Source organism: Procambarus clarkii, chromosome 91 (assembly GCF_040958095.1).
Source record: "Procambarus clarkii isolate CNS0578487 chromosome 91, FALCON_Pclarkii_2.0, whole genome shotgun sequence".
NCBI lineage: Eukaryota > Metazoa > Arthropoda > Malacostraca > Decapoda > Cambaridae > Procambarus > Procambarus clarkii.
This window is the reverse complement of record NC_091240.1, coordinates 16,906,511-16,924,010: the sequence shown is the minus strand read 5'-3', so window position 1 is coordinate 16,924,010 and position 17,500 is coordinate 16,906,511. Positions and strand designations below refer to the sequence as shown.

Below are 17,500 nucleotides of genomic sequence, written 5' to 3'. Positions count from 1 at the left end.
AGATCCTGTGTATCGAATTTACTCAGTTTCTATGATCGAGCCACAGAGATATTACAGGAAAGAGATGGTTGGGTTGACTGCATCTGTCTGGACCTAAAAAAGGCTTTCGACAGAGTTCCACATAAGAGGTTGTTCTGGAAACTGGAAAATATTGGAGGGGTGACAGGTAAGCTTCTATCATGGATGAAAAATTTTCTGACTGATAGGAAAATGAGGGCAGTAATCAGAGGCAATGTATCTGAATGGAGAAATGTCACAAGTGGAGTACCACAGGGTTCAGTTCTTGCACCAGTGATGTTTATTGTGTACATAAATGATCTACCAGTTGGTATACAGAATTATATGAACATGTTTGCTGATGATGCTAAGATAATAGGAAGGATAAGAAATTTAGATGATTGTCATGCCCTTCAAGAAGACCTGGACAAAATAAGTATATGGAGCACCACTTGGCAAATGGAATTTAATGTTAATAAATGTCATGTTATGGAATGTGGAATAGGAGAACATAGACCCCACACAACCTATATATTATGTGAGAAATCTTTAAAGAATTCTGATAAAGAAAGAGATCTAGGAGTGGTTCTAGATAGAAAACTATCACCTGAGGACCACATAAAGAATATTGTGCAAGGAGCCTATGCCACGCTTTCTAACTTCAGAATTGCATTTAAATACATGGATGGCGATATACTAAAGAAATTGTTCATTACTTTTGTTAGGCCAAAGCTAGAATATGCAGCTGTTGTGTGGTGCCCATATCTTAAGAAGCACATCAACAAACTGGAAAAGGTGCAAAGACATGCTACTAAGTGGCTCCCAGAACTGAAGGGCAAGAGCTACGAGGAGAGGTTAGAAGCATTAAATATGCCAAAACTAGAAGACAGAAGAAAAAGAGGTGATATGATCACTACGTACAAAATAGTAACAGGAATTGATAAAATCGACAGGGAAGACTTCCTGAGACCTGGAACTTCAAGAACAAGAGGTCATAGATTTAAACTAGCTAAACACAGATGCCGAAGAAATATAAGAAAATTCACCTTCGTAAATAGAGTGGTAGACGGTTGGAACAAGTTAAGTGAGAAGGTGGTGGAGGCCAAGACCGTCAGTAGTTTCAAAGCGTTATATGACAAAGAGTGCTGGGAAGACGGGACACCACGAGCGTAGCTCTCATCCTGTAACTACACTTAGGTAATTACACTTAGGTAATTACACACGCACACACACACACACACACACACACACACACACACACACACACACACACACACACACACACACACACACACACACACACACACACACACACACAGACAGTGGAACCTCTATTAACGAGTTTAATCGGTTCTGGCACCGAGCTCGTTACCTGGAAAACTCGTCTTAAGAAACAAATTTCCCCATTTAAAATAAAGGAAATAAATTTAATCTGTTCCACTCCCAAAAACATCCATACTTGTATGACTTTTTTTTATGTAAATATAATACTGCACATGTAAATATAAATGTTTTGTTGTAGTGTTTTAATATTTACTTTACCTTATGAAGAGTAGTTGCTGGCTTGAGGGAGACGATGGAGAAGTGGGAAGGAGGAGAGGAGTTATGGTGTGGAAGGAGAATCCACCTCTGAGTCAGGCGGACTCTCTCTTCTTGGGAATTTCACTCAAATTTCATTTCAAATTATCACAAAGTGATAAATTAATTAAACATTTTCACACACACCGGGTTGTCACTGCTGTATCAAGGCAGCTTTTCCAAGAATGCGTTCACCTTTTCAAACATTCCAAACACTTCCCTGATCTCAGTGGAAGAGGCAGCATCCTCCCTTACCTCCTCATTCCCTTACTAATGGTGTAAATTGTTGATGAGGACCTGCCATACTCCCTTGTGAGATCAGTCACACAGACACCACACTCATGCTTTGCTATAATTTCCTTCTTTAAATCCACAGTAATTGTGTCTTTCTTCCTCTTGACAACACTATCTTTAGCAAGCAGCTTCTTTGGAGACATCGTGTGTTACACATTGTAGTCGCAAAACCACTAAACCCCAAAGAAAAGCTCAAATAAATCCAGAGGGATGCTTGTCGTGTGCGATACAACAACAACACTGGCGTCGGAGGTGTCCGAGAATTTGCGAGAACCCGCGAGATGCTAGGAAGCACCATGTGGTTTTGCTCGTTAACCCTTAAACTGCGCATGGCGTATATATACGCCCTGAGTAACATGTCCCATGGTGCGCATGGCGTATATATACGCCATAGGGTGCCAGGCCTGATTCAAATGGCCCGCGGCTACACGGGGTTCACAGTAGCTTCCTCAGGGCTCTTGTAAACAGATGCCATTTTAAAAAAAAAATCGTGGGCAAAATTCTCAGGTGTGAGAGGCACAGTACTGTTGGAGCAACCAAGGCCGGCGCACGCAGCATGAGCGAACAGCATTGATGTTCAGCTTGTGACCACAGCATCCCCGAAAAATGTCAAAATAAATATATAATTGTTATTATTTAGCGATGACAATATTACAGATGACCAATGACTGTGATATAAATAACCAGGGTTGTGATAATAGCAGGATTGTTGTAATAATTAGCGCTGTGGGAGGAGTGATGCTGAGAGATGGAGGGAGACAGCATCGTTTACTGACTGTGTGGCTACCTGTTATTGTTTGCATTCACCATACCAGCTCAGTGGTTCTCTATGGTGAACACAAATGTAGATACTTATATATAATGTGTGTATTAGTGCAATAACAGCAAAAGGATTATGCTGGGAGGAGCCATATGGGTGACGGAGGTGACGTCGTCTGCACGATTTGTCTAGCTGTTTAGAGGGTGGCCACTATGCTCTTTGGGAGCACTAGAAGCTTAGGTGTACAGTTACGGTGCATAAAACATGTAGATATTTATATATAATATGTGTATATTGGGTAATAACACTGCAAAAGGTATTGTTGGGGGAGAAAGTTTAGTGCGTGTGACCTTGAAAGAGTGAGGGAGCCGCCAGCCTCCATCTGTGTATAGCGACGACTCTTAGTGCCTGAACTAACTATATCAGCTTAGCTGTACAGTTGTGGTAAACAAAATATATACATACTTATATATAACGTCTGTATATAATGTAATAATACCACAACTGGTATTGTTGGGGAAGAAAGTTTAGTGCGTGTGTTGAGGGAGTGGCAGCGAGTGGCTGGCTGGTGTGTGGCGGTAACTCCTCGTTGCTTTTCGACTCTCAATACCAACTTAGTGGTTCGTTATGGTGACCAAAACATGTAGATACTTATATATAACCTGTGTATAGAGTGTAATAGCAGCAAAACTATTTGTTTATAGTTTTATAAACATAATAATTGAATCACTAATATGCACATCATACTTTTGAGTATAGCGATTATTAACCACTTTTATTATATAAATATATTACAATACACACTATTGAATAATATTACTGCAAAAAAACTAAGAAAAAATCAATCGGAGACATTGAAACAATTAGGTAATAATATCTTTGTGGCAACTCCCATCTGTCAACGCGGGTGACGCTGACCGGGTCTGACGACCGCTCTGTCAACGCCCACTTTTTGCCAGACTTCCTTGGTCAATTGCGCCCAAAATATGTCACCTACGATTTTTTTTTATTTTTTCCGTGCTCAGGGGACACAAATTAACATGTTTAGAAGACAAAAAAAAATTTTTGAATTTTTTTTTTCTTGCGCACAGGGGTGTAAATGTCCCAAGGACCCCTGAGCAGTGTAAGGGTTAATAGAGGCGAGCTCGTCAATAGAGACAAATTTGCTGCGAGTGGCTTGCTCGTTACTGGAAAAACTCGTTAATAGAGCCACACGTTAAGAGGTTCCACTGTATTTGTTTAATTACATCCTCCCTGGTAACTGCTAAACTATTCAACCTGTCCTCGTCCCCACCCACATATATTTGTTCGACTGAAGGCATATTGTTAAGTTCCTCTTTAGTAAATACAGATATAAAATATTTATTAAAAATACTACTCATCTCCTCGTCATTATCCGTTATTTGACGTGTCTCGGTTTTTATTGGACCTATCCTTTCCCTAGTCTTAGTTCGATATAACTGAAAAAACCCTTTAGGATTTGTCTTCGCTTGCCCTGCTATGCAAACTTCGTAGTTTCTTTTTGCTTTCCTTATCTCTTTTTTAACATTTCTAACCAGTTGTACGAATTCCTGTTCTAAACTAACTTCCCCATTCTTAATCCTTTTGTACCACGCTCTCTTTTTACCTATAAGGTTCTTCAGATCCTTTGTTATCCACTTTGGATCATTAGTTTTCGATCTATTCAATTTATATGGTATACTACGTTCCTGGGCTTTGCTTAGAATGTTTTTAAATAGGTTATATTTTGAATCCACATCGAAATCCCCTTTTCCGTCACCTGTCGCTGGGTTCACGTCTAGCCCACACCCCATCCCCAAGACATTCCAATCACCTGACAGAACCACTCCAGGTGTCTTGTTACTAACGCTTCGATTAATAAATCCCAGTGTCCTATTTGCCATTTTACGAACATTCATGCATTGATCCTTTTGTTTCAAATTCTTACTAATCATAACTCCCAGATCCCTTTCGGAATCCGACTTCGCAATCTCAACACCATTTAGCTCGTATCTTGTAACTCTATTATCATAATTTAGCCTCGAACTTTACATTTATCAGCATTAAACTGCATCTGCCAATCCGTTGACCATTTCAAAACCCTATTTAGGTCAACTTGAAGTGATAGTGAGTCATCTTCTGTGTTAATTTCTGTGCCGATTTTTGTATCATCGGCAAATTTGCAAATGTTGCTACTCAAACCTGAATGTAAATCATTTATATATATTATAAACAACAGAGGTCCCAGGACAGAGCCCCGAGGCACTCCACTTACAACATTTTCCCACTCTGACTTAACCCCATTTAAACTAACTGTTTCCTTTGGAATAGCCGTGCCCTAACCCAACTTAATATAGCACCCCCAATACCATGAGCCTCTATTTTTTTAATCAGTCTTTCATGTGGCACTGTATCACAAAAGCTTTGCTAAAGTCAAGGTACACAACATCACAATCCTTACCACTATCAACTGCCTCAACTATGCTGGAATAAAAATAGAGCAAATTTGTTAAACATGAACTGTCATTTGTAAAACCATGTTGCAACCCATTTATTAATTTATGTTTTTTAAGATGAAGGCGAATTGTATTTGCAATTATTGATTCAAGTAACTTTCCCAAGTTAAAACTTCTGACTGAAGTTCCTGGCGTTTCTTTTCGTCATTTTCTTGCTCTTCCTAGGTTGTCTTCTCTTTTGGATCGGGTTGTCTTGTCCTTTCTTGGTTTTCAGGACCGTCATTGATGCTTCTTACTGTCGCCTCGTATCGTGTGGCGCTGGTGGAGCCGCTCCGGCTTGAGTTCAGGGTGGACGTCACATCTGCCCTGTTCCGTACACTTTCTCGTGCTTTGTTTCACCTCCGTCCTGCTCATGCGCAGCTTGAGTTGTCCTGGTCCTTGGTCAGGGTGTTCTCTTATCTTTCCTCTCCTCGGTTTGTGGTGGCCCCTTCGGTTCAAGATTGTTTTTCCAAGACCCCTGTTTTTGTTGGCATTGGCCTCTGGGGGAGGTAGGGTCGGGGAGCTTCCTGCTCTCCTCCGGCGCAGGGGGAGGAGGCTCTTCCTGCTCACTTGGTCCTGGTGGTAGGTTTGTACGTTTGCAGCCTTCTCCGTCTTTTCCGGCGAAGGACGTGATAGCTGCTTTCTGGAGGGGTCCTTGGGCTATTGTTGCTAGATTGGTTCAGCCTGGGGGTGCATCATGTGTTGTCTGGTTGCGGCTCTTCGCCGTTACCTGGGGCTGGGGATGCACTTTGGGTTGATTTGGTTTCCCTCGTTACCTGTTCCAGGGTTCGGGTCTTCCACGTCGTCCTCAGGGTTATTAAGTCTAGCCAGCCTGCAGTCTATCCTCACTCCTGGGCTGTTCGGACGTTTGGGCTTTCGCTGTCGTGTTTGGTAACGTGTCTTGGGCTCATTTCGGGTGCGGAGATTTGGAAGTCGCACAGGTTCCTGGCCGCCCATTATTTTGCGAGTGTGTCTGCTCCTGGACGTTCTTATGTTGCTTTGGGTCATAGGCTGCAGCCTGTGGTCTAAACTTCGCTTTGCGAAGTTTGTAGTGGCTGCCTCCTGGGTCAGCCCTTTCTTTTCCTTCTCTTTGGGTATGAAGCTCCAGGGAGCCATTGGGGCTCCCCTCAGAACACCGGCGTTGAATGTAATGAAACGCCATTTTCTAGGTGAGCCCCGGAGGCTCCCTGGCAACCCTCCCTCCCACCAGTCGAAGGTTTTTCCCATTTTTGAAGCTTAGCTTCCAAACTGGAGTGCTATGCAGCCGGCGCGGTGAGCTCTGGGGCCCCCTCCGCCTCTCGGGGAGGGGAGGACTTCGCGGACAAGCGGAACGGCAGTAGTGCATTACGTTTGCTTGTTTCCTTGGGCTTGTTGGGAGTTATACCTCTGTTCTGTTTTTAACCGAACAGTGCCTAACCCCGGTCAGTGGCAGATAAGGAAAACCCCAACCACGGGGGGGTTTTCCAGGGCCATTGCTCCCTGAAACCTCTCTGAAGAGGCTGGGTTCTGGCGCTGGTCCCTGGTCTGAACTCCTTGGCTATTGTCCCGGTCTGATATAACATACATTAGCCCGATAAGCTCCAGGGAGCCTCCGGGGCTCACCCAGAAAATGGCGATTCATTACATTCAATGCTGGTTTTCTGGGGGGAGCCCCTACGGCTCCCCGGAGCTATTCATGGCTGATATGGATACCCTAACTATTTTGCATCAGTCGATGTGGGTGGAGTTCTAGGCCTACCGGGGACCATGAGCCAGAACCTGGCCCCCTCAGAGAGGCACGGGGAGCAATGGCTCATAGAAATGCACGTGTGATTTGGAGCATTCTATATCTGCCATCGACCGGGACAGGCACCCAGAAAGGTAAGCGCCACAAAACAAACCCCTATTCTGGTTAACAACAAAAATCGACAAACGAGTGGACAGAACTCCCCCAGGAAAACGAACTAACAAGCATGACGTCACATGAGCTGCGCCGCATGTCTGCGCAGCTCCCCCCCTCCCTGGGAGCGGGAACGGGGAGCCCTAGACCCCCACGCCAGCGATCCCTGCCGCAGCTCCTCGGCTGATGGGATAATGCACGGTCGTATGGCTCCAGCTCCGGTCTTGTCTCAGTGCTGTGACTTGTTTGCAGTGCTGCTCTTACGGTGGTCGTGTGAGCTGGGAGTAGTATTCTCAGGTACTCAGGCTGCATGTGCTTAGGGTCACCTTCCCCGAGTGCCCTGTAAGTACTGCCCTCGGGGCTTGGGGTTGCCTTCCACAAGTCACCTTGGGTCTACCTCTTTTGGCTTTTCGCTGCTTGATATTTGGCCGCCCCGAGTGTATGGGGGTTTTACTCCCTTGTTTACCTTGGGGTCAGTGGTAGTTATAGCACTGGTGGGGCGCAGGGTACTGCGTAGCTAGTTTTCACCTATGACAGCGGCCGGCTCTGTTCCCTCTGGGTACGTTGTCCACTTGTGTGGTTTTTCTTTTATATTTGTTTTTGCCTGGTAGGGGGGTCTGCCTTGTGTCCCCCTCCCCTTATATTAGGTTCGTTTGTGTGGTGGCACCCCCTGCTTCGCCCTCACGGGTGGACACGTCCCGTGGGTTCAGCTTTAGCAATTTGCTTGGTAGTTTGGGGCGCCGGTTAACAGTGCCCTGCCTCGGATAACCCTTAGCAGACCCAGTCTAGGGGCCCTGGGAAACCCCCCGGGGGCTCTCGGGTCCGATAGTGGAGACCCTTGCATCCCCTCTCGCTTTGTGCGAGTTGAGGGTTGCTCTGTCCCTTTGTCTCAGGGTGACTCTCCTTGTTTTTGCCTCCGTCATGCTGCCTGTTGGGTCGGTGACACATTCAACCCTGAGTCCTGCGAGCTTTGTTGCTTGTTCGTGACTCCATTCACCCAGTCTGCTGATGAATTCCCATGGGTGCAGGCAGCTCACGCGTTGCAGGGTAGGATGTTGCAACGCGCTCAGGTTTGTCACTTCCCCGGACGCCCCGATGCTGCCCCGCTTGTGTAGGGACCCAGACTTGGGGGTTTTGGTCGCTTCGGGCTTGGTTCTTCCACGCCCCCTTGTTTTTCCCCCTCCCGCTTCCGGCCCCTACGCATCTGCAGGCTTCGGGGTCGGGGCGGGGTTAGAGGTTCTGAGACTTGGGCGGTTTCGGGGGTTGCCCCGTCCGGGGTAGCTGCGGAGGCATTCGAGTCTGTTCCTCCGGCCGATGTTCTGGGATCTGACCAGTGGGCCCCCTTCTCTTCGAGCTCTCTCGGATGCCCTGGCTCTTTCTTGTGGGGCTGGGGCTTTGGAGGTCGACTCGGCCCTGGGGCCTGGTGTAGAGGCTCCTGGGGTTGGGGAGGAGCGGCCTTGGGGGCCTTGGGCTCCATTGCACCCCGCCTGGATTTCCGTCCTTCTGAGCGAGGCTTACTGTTGCGAGGAGTGGGGTTTTCTTTTCCCCCTCTGCGTACGATTTGGGCTTGGGTTCTGCTCCTCCCCGGGTTCGGTTCCGTGTCCCTGTGGTTTCTTCGGTTCCGTCTTCCGGAGGTTTTCGGCTAACCGCATCTCTCCGCCTGCGGTGCGGTTGGCCTTTGAGGCTTACCTCCTGCGTGTCCCGGAGTTTGCCTCCATACTGGTTCCTTCTGTTCTGGACAGGTTGGGCTCCTTGTAGCCGTTTGGGCTCCTTGTAGCCGTTTGGGCTCCTTTGTAGCCGTTTGGGCTCCTTTGTAGCCGTTTGGGCTCCTTTGTAGCCGTTTGGGCTCCTTTGTAGCCGTTTGGGCTCCTTTGTAGCCGTTTGGGCTCTTTTGTAGCCGTTTGGGCTCCTTTGTAGCCGTTTGGGCTCCTTTGTAGCCGTTTGGGCTCCTTTGTAGCCGTTTGGGCTCCTTTGTAGCCGTTTGGGCTCCTTTGTAGCCGTTTGGGCTCCTTTGTAGCCGTTTGGGCTCCTTTGTAGCCGTTTGGGCTCCTTTGTAGCCGTTTGGGCTCCTTTGTAGCCGTTTGGGCTCCTTTGTAGCCGTTTGGGCTCCTTTGTAGCCGTTTGGGCTCCTTTGTAGCCGTTTGGGCTCCTTTGTAGCCGTTTGGGCTCCTTTGTAGCCGTTTGGGCTCCTTTGTAGCCGTTTGGGCTCCTTTGTAGCCGTTTGGGCTCCTTTGTAGCCGTTTGGGCTCCTTTGTAGCCGTTTGGGCTCCTTTGTAGCCGTTTGGGCTCCTTTGTAGCCGTTTGGGCTCCTTTGTAGCCGTTTGGGCTCCTTTGTAGCCGTTTGGGCTCCTTTGTAGCCGTTTGGGCTCCTTTGTAGCCGTTTGGGCTCCTTTGTAGCCGTTTGGGCTCCTTTGTAGCCGTTTGGGCTCCTTTGTAGCCGTTTGGGCTCCTTTGTAGCCGTTTGGGCTCCTTTGTAGCCGTTTGGGCTCCTTTGTAGCCGTTTGGGGCTCCTTTGTAGCCGTTTGGGGCTCCTTTGTAGCCGTTTGGGCTCCTTTGTAGCCGTTTGGGCTCCTTTGTAGGCGTTTGGGCTGCTTCTCGCCTTGTTGGGCTACTTTTCTTTCGTGTCCTGCGCATGCGCCGTGGGAGTTTGTTTTGGTTCCGGGCGGTGTGCACACGTGTTGTGCATCCATTTTCTCTGGGGGGGGGGGGGGGGGATTCGCCTATCGCTCTTTTCTTAATCAAATCCGTGCCCCGTGTTTTTGGGGGCATTCTGGAGTGCCGCTGTGGGGAAGTCATGAGGTTTTTCCCTGCGTTCTAGGGTGGGGAGCCTCCTTCACTGCTCCCCTCCTCTCCAGCATGGGCGCCCTGGCCGCCTCCGGCGGCGACGGACTCGAAAGCTTGCGTCATGGCCCTTCAGCGCCTATGTTCTGCAGGTGAGTTGGTGCAGTTTGGCGTCTCCTTCGTCCTGACGCTGTTTTTGTTTTTGGAAGTGGGAATGGGTGTACATACGTACTTGTGAACGTGGACCGTATCACCCGAGGTGCCTACTGCGGTTATTAGCCCATACAGGGCAGCTCTTGTTCTCTCCACCTGCTTCCTTCCTCGGTTCACGGGTGTCTGCGGGTGGCCTCTTGGCCCTTCCGAGGCGGCTCCTGCCTGTACTCCTCCTGCCCCTCTCCAATGCTTGTCTAACCTTGCTTGAGTTCGGGGCCCCGCCTCCACCTTGTTCCGCAGTGCAACGGTGGGGGTGCCCGTTCGGTGCTACGTTTTCCTGTGTCGAGGGTGTTTTGTGCTCGCCCCCTTGTGCTTGCAGAATTGGGTTCTGGCTCTTTGGTTCCGCCTCTTCCCTGTCGTTTGCCTGTCGAGCGGATTTTGTGCTTCATGGGCGCTCTCGTCTCTGCTCTTGGGGCTGTGTATGGGGTCAGCCCCAGTTGGGCTGCCTAATGTGTTCCTTCGATTGCCTGTTACACTGCACACGTTTCTTCTACCATCCCTGTGGCTCAGTTGGGTCCTCGGTTTCCGCCTGTATTCCCTTGTGTGCCACTCGTGTACGCTTTATCTTTATCTTCTGTCACTTCCTCGGGGAGTGTGGTGACGTTTTGCTGCGGTTTTGGTACTGCAGCTGCGTGTCGGGGTTGGTTGTGGCATTATGTTCGGCCCTTCTGTGCTCCCTCTGGGGCCCTCCTTCCTTGCTGGTCTTGCTGTGCCGGGCCAGGTTTTTCCATGTTCCTTGGATTCTCTGTCTTGTCCTCGCCTCGTTGTGCTGGCTGGGGATGAGCTTGGGGTCTTCATCTCGCCCCTCGTCTATCCTCCGGTTTCGGTTCAAGTTCCAGAGTTTAGTGGGCTCCCTTCCTTAGTGTTTTTCACAGCTGCCCCAGGGCTTTCTTGACGCTGGGGCTTTGAGGGGACAGCTCGGCCCCGGGGCCTGCAGGGTGGGTTCCTGGGGCTGGGGTGGGGCTAACGTGAGGGGCCTTAGGCCCTGTTGGTCCCCGCAGGGATATTTGTACCCCTCTGGGCGGGGCTTGTGGTTTTGTGGTGTGAGGTTTTTCTGTTCCCCCTCTCCGTGCGTGCTTTGTGGGCGTTGGCCCCTCCCTGGGCTCGGTTTCCTTGTCCATTGTACCCGTTGTTTCCGTCCTGTTGGTGGGTGCTTTTCTACGGTCTTCGTCCCTTTTTTCCGGGACGGGCCTTTTCCATCATGTCCCCCTCTTCTTGGGGTTTCTGTATGACTTTTGGTCTCGGGTACGATGGGGTTTTTGTGCCTTCGTCCTTTGTGTTTGCTTCTTTTTGTTCTCGAAGGTTCGGGACAGTTTTGCTCCTTCCCTTTTTCTGGTATGTCTGTTGTCATTAGGTTGAGCTTCCCTCCGGTCCTTTCTAGGGCTTGTGGGTCCTCTTCCCGGCAGCTTCTGGGTGTTTGGCCTTCTTGTTCTTTCGTGCATATCTCTCCTCTTCGCGCTGTCTCGGCGCTACTCATTTTCCTGGGGGCGATTTTGCTCCTCTTAATGAGTCTTTTTCGCTCCTGCCCTTCTGCGGGATGTTGGTGTGGGGCGGTTTCTTATGTGGGTTCCTTCCCTGTCGGCTGCACTTGTGGCGGTGGACTTGCACGCTTGTGGCATTTTGGTTTTGGTCCTGCGTTTTCTTTTCCCTCCTGGGGCTGTCATAAGATTGGCTTGCTGAGGATGTAGAGGAGCTTGGGGCCGTTCCTGGGTCTGGCACCTTGGTTTCTGCTGCTAGCTTTCGGTATCGATGTTCCTTCTGCGCTGTTTCACAGGCTGTCTCATGCGTTGTTTCACCTCCGGCCTGCACATGCACTGCCTGTGCCATCCTGGTCTTTGGACAGGACGTTTGGACTCCTGTTTTTCTTCTCTTTGGTGGTTGTGGCTCCTGGGGTTCAGGTTTTCTTTGCCTCGGCTCTCTCTTTATGTTGGCATTGGCCTCTGGGGGTCATGTGGCAGAGCTTCATGCTCTTCTCAGGTGCAGTGGTTTTTGGGTCTTATGGTCGTGGGCATAGGTTTCTTTGTCTGCGGCCGTTCTTCCTTTTTCTGGCGAATGATGTGCCTGCTGCTTTCCGGAGGGGTCCTTGGGTTGTTGTCTCGACTTCGTGTTGAGGAGTGGTTCACCGACCGCCTCCCGGGTATGTCCCCTTGTTTTCTTAGGTACAGTATCCACTCAATTTAACGGCCTATATGGGGCTGTACCCTGGTCGTTATTTCCGGAGTTATACCACTACCACGGAGTTCTATCACTACCTTCCGAAGTTAAGATGTCGGTAATTTTTCAAGTAACATTCAGGTAGGATATACTTTATACTGTATAACAAGTGGACCACACAACAAGTGAACCATATAAACCAAACACCTCCTTCCCTCCCCTCCCTCATTATCTTCCATCCCCTCCCTCATTATCTTCCATCCCCTCCCTCATTATTTTCCATCCCCTCCCTCATTATCTTCCATCCCCTCTCTCATTATCTTCCACCCCCCTCCCTCATTATTTTCCATCCCCTCCCTCATTATCTTCCATCCCCTCCCTCATTATCTTCCATCCCCTCCCTCATTATCTTCCACCCCCTCCCTCATCTCCCTCACTGCGTTCCTCATAACATAAGAACAGCAGGCGATGGAGGAAGGAGCTACTAATGGGGTCGAGGGAGCTACCATAACAGGGTCGAGGCCTGGCTACCCGGACATCTGTCAACGCCTGCTCGCAGATGCCAGCTTTGCATAATTCATAAATAAAACTGTATTTGTTTAATTAACAAATAGGAAACTATAAAACATGTTATTGATTAATAATGTATAGTTATATACAAAAATTAACATATTTTGGCATAAATATTTTACAACTAAGATTAGAAAATTTAATACAGTATGGGGTGAGAGGTTTGGCACCATCGCCTTGGTCAGCAATTCTGCCCTCCGCCTTCCTTACCACCACCACTCTCCCTCCCTCCCTCAACACCACCACTCTCCCTACCTCCCTCAACACCACCCCTCTCCCTCCCTCCCTCAACACACCACCACCCCTCTCCCTACCTCCCTCAGCACCACCCTTCTCCCTACCTCCCTCAACACCACCCCTCTCCCTCCCTCCCTCAACACCACCACTCTCCCTCCCTCCCTCAACACCATCACTCTCCCTCCCTCCCTCAACACCACCACTCTCCCTACCTCCCTCAACACCACCCCTCTCCCTCCCTCCCTCAACACACCACCACCCTCTCCCTACCTCCCTCAACAGCACCCCTCTCCCTACCTCCCTCAACACCACCCCTCTCCCTGCCTCACTACCACCACCAATACTCTCCTTACCACCCTCACCACCACCCCCAACACTCTCCCTGCCTCTCCCCCTCAATGCCTCCCTCCATCAATCACTACCTCCCATCCTTCCTGCAAGGCCTTGGAGGTCGTGGTCTGTTGCCACGTGAGGGGCCGCCGATGCCAAAACAAACTCAATACCGACCTTCGGTAATATCGACCACCAGACTGGTATATAAGGGGTCCAGATACCGATCTCCCAAACCGGTCGTTATTACCGGCAGATCGGTATAAAAGAGGCCGTTAAATTGAGTGGATACTGTAGTCTTTGGTGAAGTAGCTTCGGGAGCCGTAGGGGCTTTCCCCAGAAAACCAGCGATGAATGTAAAGAAACGCCATTTTCTGGGCGAGTCCCGGAGGCTCCCTGGCACCCTCCCGCCCTCCGGTCGGCGTTTTTTTTTTTCGCGGTTTTGATATCCAGCCTCAGAACTGGGGTGGAGATCGCCGGCGCGGGGGTCTGGGGCTCCCCCTTCCCCCTCCCGGGGAGGGGGGAGCTGCGCAGACATGCGGCGCAGCTCATGTGATGTCATGCTTGTTAGTTCGTTTTCCTGGGGGAGTTCTGTCCACTCGTTTGTCGATTTTTGTTGTTAACCAGAATAGGGGTTTGTTTTGTGGCGCTTACCTTTCTGGGTGCCTGTCCCGGTCGATGGCAGATATAGAATGCTCCAAATCATATGTGCATTTCTATGGGCCATTGCTCCCCATGCCTCTCTGAGGCGGCTAGGTTCTGGCTCGTGGTCCCCGGTAGGCCTAGAACTCCACCCACATCGACTGATGCAAAATAGTTAGGGTATCCATATCAGCCATGGATAGCTCCGGGGAGCCGTAGGGACTCACCCAGAAAATGGTGTTTCATTACATTCAACGCAAGTTTTTTACAATTTCCTACCAAGTGGGGTTTGTTTTGAGATGCCTACCTCTCTGGGTGTCTAACCCCGGTCAATGACAGACATGGAATACCCCCCAAATACAAGAGGGGTTTCTTTAGGCCATTACTCCCTGCATCTCTCTGAGGTGGCCATGTTCTGGCTAGTGGTCTCTGGTAGGCAGAACTCCATTGAATGAAGCCCCAGACGAGCCCCAGGAAGCCTCCGGGGCTCACCCAGAAAATGGCGTTTCATTACATTCAAGGTGTTTTTATTTTTATTTAATTTTTTTATTTTTATTTTTATTTTTAAGAGATTATATTGTGTGAATATTTACCGTAATCTTAGACTGAAATAATTCTTTGTAATCCCCTTGTAATTTTTTGTACGAAGTCTCCCTCCTTCCCTCTTGTTCAATGTCATCTACTACTGTAGTTGGAAGGATATGAACAGTTCACATTTGCTTATTTAAACAGTTCCAGTTCCAAAACAACTTAAAAGCTAAACCACTTAGCCAAGCTATTTGGCTATGCTTTGCCACAATTTAACCCTTAAATGGCGCATGGCTATATACCATTTGACACCCACAGGCGCATACAAAAAAAAAAAAAAAATTTTTTTTTCTTCCTAACCTGTTAATTTGTGTTCACTGATCATGGAAAAAATAATAAAAAAATCGTAAGTGGCATATATTGCCCGCTATAGGGCGGGGAAGTCTGGCAAAAAACAGGCGCTGACTCAGCGTGCGTCCCGGGCGGTCTGTTGATCGCCAGCTGTCAGGCCGGAGTTTCCACAAAGAGATAATTACCTAATTATTTCAATGTCTCTGATTGATTTTTCGTAGTTTTTTAGCTGTAATATTATTCAATAGTGTGTAGTGTGATATATTTATATAATAAAATGAGTGAATCATCACTGTACTCAAAAATATGGTGTGCATATTGTTGATTCAATTATGTTCATCAATCAGTGAACAAATACTTTGTCAGTTATTACACTATATACACAGGTTATATATAAGTATCTGCATGTTTTGTTCACCATAACAAACCACTAAGTTGCTATTATGAGTCAAAGAGTAACAAGGAGTGACCGCCGTGTACCAGCCAGCCACTCACGCCCTCCCTCAAGTCACCTGACTCACCCACATTCTCCTCCCACAATACTGTTTTTGCTTTTATTCACTATATACAGACGCTATATATAAGTACAGTATCTACATTCGTGTTCACCATAACGAACCACTAAGTTGGTATGCTAAGTGGCAGTGGCAGCCCGCCACTGGCTGCCACACCCTCCCTCCCTCACCTTACCTGACTTGCCACCATTCTCCACCCACCATACTGTTTTTGCACTTATATACAGACGTTATATATAAGTATTTACATGTTTTGTTCACCATAACTGTACATCTAAGCTTGTATGGTGAGTAAAGGCACAAAGACGTAGGACCTCACACAGTCAGCTGATGGCTGCCGCCCTCAAGGCCAGACGCACTAATATTTCTCCTCCAACAATACTATTTGTGGTGTTATTACGCTATATACACACATTATATATAAATATCTACCTGTTTTATTCACCATACTTGTACAAGTAAACTGGTATGGTGCCCAAAGACCATCGTGGTCATCAGTAAACAACACCGTCGTCTGCACGGTGGCGTCGTGCAGATGACGCCACCGCCCTCACCAAAATGGCGGCTCCCAACCTACTCCTCTTGCTGTTTATACCCTCTATACACACGTTATATATATGTATCTACATTTGTGTTCACCATAGCGAACCACTAAGCTGATACAGTGAGTGCAGTCAATAAAAGGTGGCCACACACAGTCAGAAGACATCGCCACCACCCTCCCTCCCACAGCATTACTCCTCCCTCCATGGTGCACAGTGCTAAATATCACCACAATCCTGCTATTATTAGAACCCTGGTCAGTTTTATCACAGTCAGGGGGTCTTCTGTAATAATATCATCGCTACATAATAGCATAAACAAGTATATTATGGCATTTTCAGGTGATGCTGTGGTCACAAGCTGAACAGCAGTGCTGTGAGCTCATGCTGCATGCATCAGGCATGGTTGCTCACTCAATACTGAGGCCCCTCACACCCGGGAATTTGGCCCACGATTCTTTTAAAAAATGGCGTCTGTTTACAAGAGCCCTTATGAAGGTGTGGTGAACCCCGTGTATCCGCGGGCCGTTCAAATCTTGTGTAGCACTCCAAAGCATCACATGATGCGATGCACAATTTACTGCAAGTCAGTCAAAGCATCATATGATGCGATGTGCAATTGAAGGGTTAAGAGATTCTTTCTACAATATTTGATATAACATAAATATTTAAAAATCTAGTACAATGTCTTGCCACCTGTCCCTTAGTTAAAAAATGCTTTCAGAATTACTGTAGAGCTTGCTTAACATTGATAATGCAGGGAGGCAATGTTAACACTTTGCCTGGCTTTGTCAAGGTAGCCTCAAGGCTTGGTGCACACCTCCTAACATACCCCAGGGCATGGGGTTCGACTAGGCGTTTCCTGTGAGCGCTCTCCCACACTAAAATGTTTATTTTCTTTTTAGTGTTCTTGCCTCAACTTTTGTGCTATGTTGTTCATTTTGGTATCAGATTGTCATGCATTTTAAAACTATAATGATCCCATAAAGATCAGAAGGAAAATACAGATTTTTTGTTGAAAATCCAAATTTTTTACCCGCCCAAGATCCGTAGATTTATTTAAGGATGCAATATGCGTTCCCGCACAGGCAAAGTGTTAAAAGTCAGCACTTAAAGCAAGGCTTAAATTCCTCCAGTATTTTATTTAATTTCCAGGTTTCAAGAGTGAGTGGGCAACAGTAAAGGATGAAACTCTGATTGTTGGTGGACTTGGTAAGGAGTGGACCACGAGTACAGGGGAGCTGGTCAACCACAACCCACAGTGGGTCAAGACTGTCACCACACATGGCTTCATTGAGCACCATGACTGGACAAAGAATTATGAAAAATTACGTGAATCGGTTGGAATATTCTTTCCAGGTAAATGGCCAAAATTTCAGAGTTGAAATGGGGTTAAAAAGATATACAGAGCACCACTTGGTTTCCGAACTTTAGTTATCCGAAACTTCCAGTTTCCCGATTGGGGTTGGGGAGTCATGCTACCTGAACAAAGTTCGGGTAGGAAGGGGTCCGCCAAGCGTCTTGCCGGCCAGTGGTGATGGGTGGGAGATGGTCCAGTTTGCCCACTGTGACTTCACAGATTCACGGCCTATTATTCATATTATTTTGAATTGTCATAAGGCTGGAATGTTCAT

At 48.0% G+C, this 17,500-nt stretch overlaps 2 protein-coding genes across 4 annotated transcripts in view; one reads left to right on the top strand and one right to left on the bottom strand.

Annotated features, from left to right (window-relative positions):
• The window catches only part of LOC123773869 (soluble calcium-activated nucleotidase 1), a 348,537-nt gene that overhangs the window by 74,646 nt on the left and 256,391 nt on the right, over window positions 1-17,500 (bottom strand). The gene's annotated exons all lie outside the window — the stretch shown is intronic.
• The window catches only part of LOC138349630 (soluble calcium-activated nucleotidase 1-like), a 145,452-nt gene that overhangs the window by 64,298 nt on the left and 63,654 nt on the right, over window positions 1-17,500 (top strand). The window contains exon 6 of the mRNA XM_069318834.1: window positions 17,022-17,225. Coding sequence (XP_069174935.1) covers window positions 17,022-17,225 — 204 coding nt within the window. The remainder of the gene's footprint in view (window positions 1-17,021; window positions 17,226-17,500) is intronic.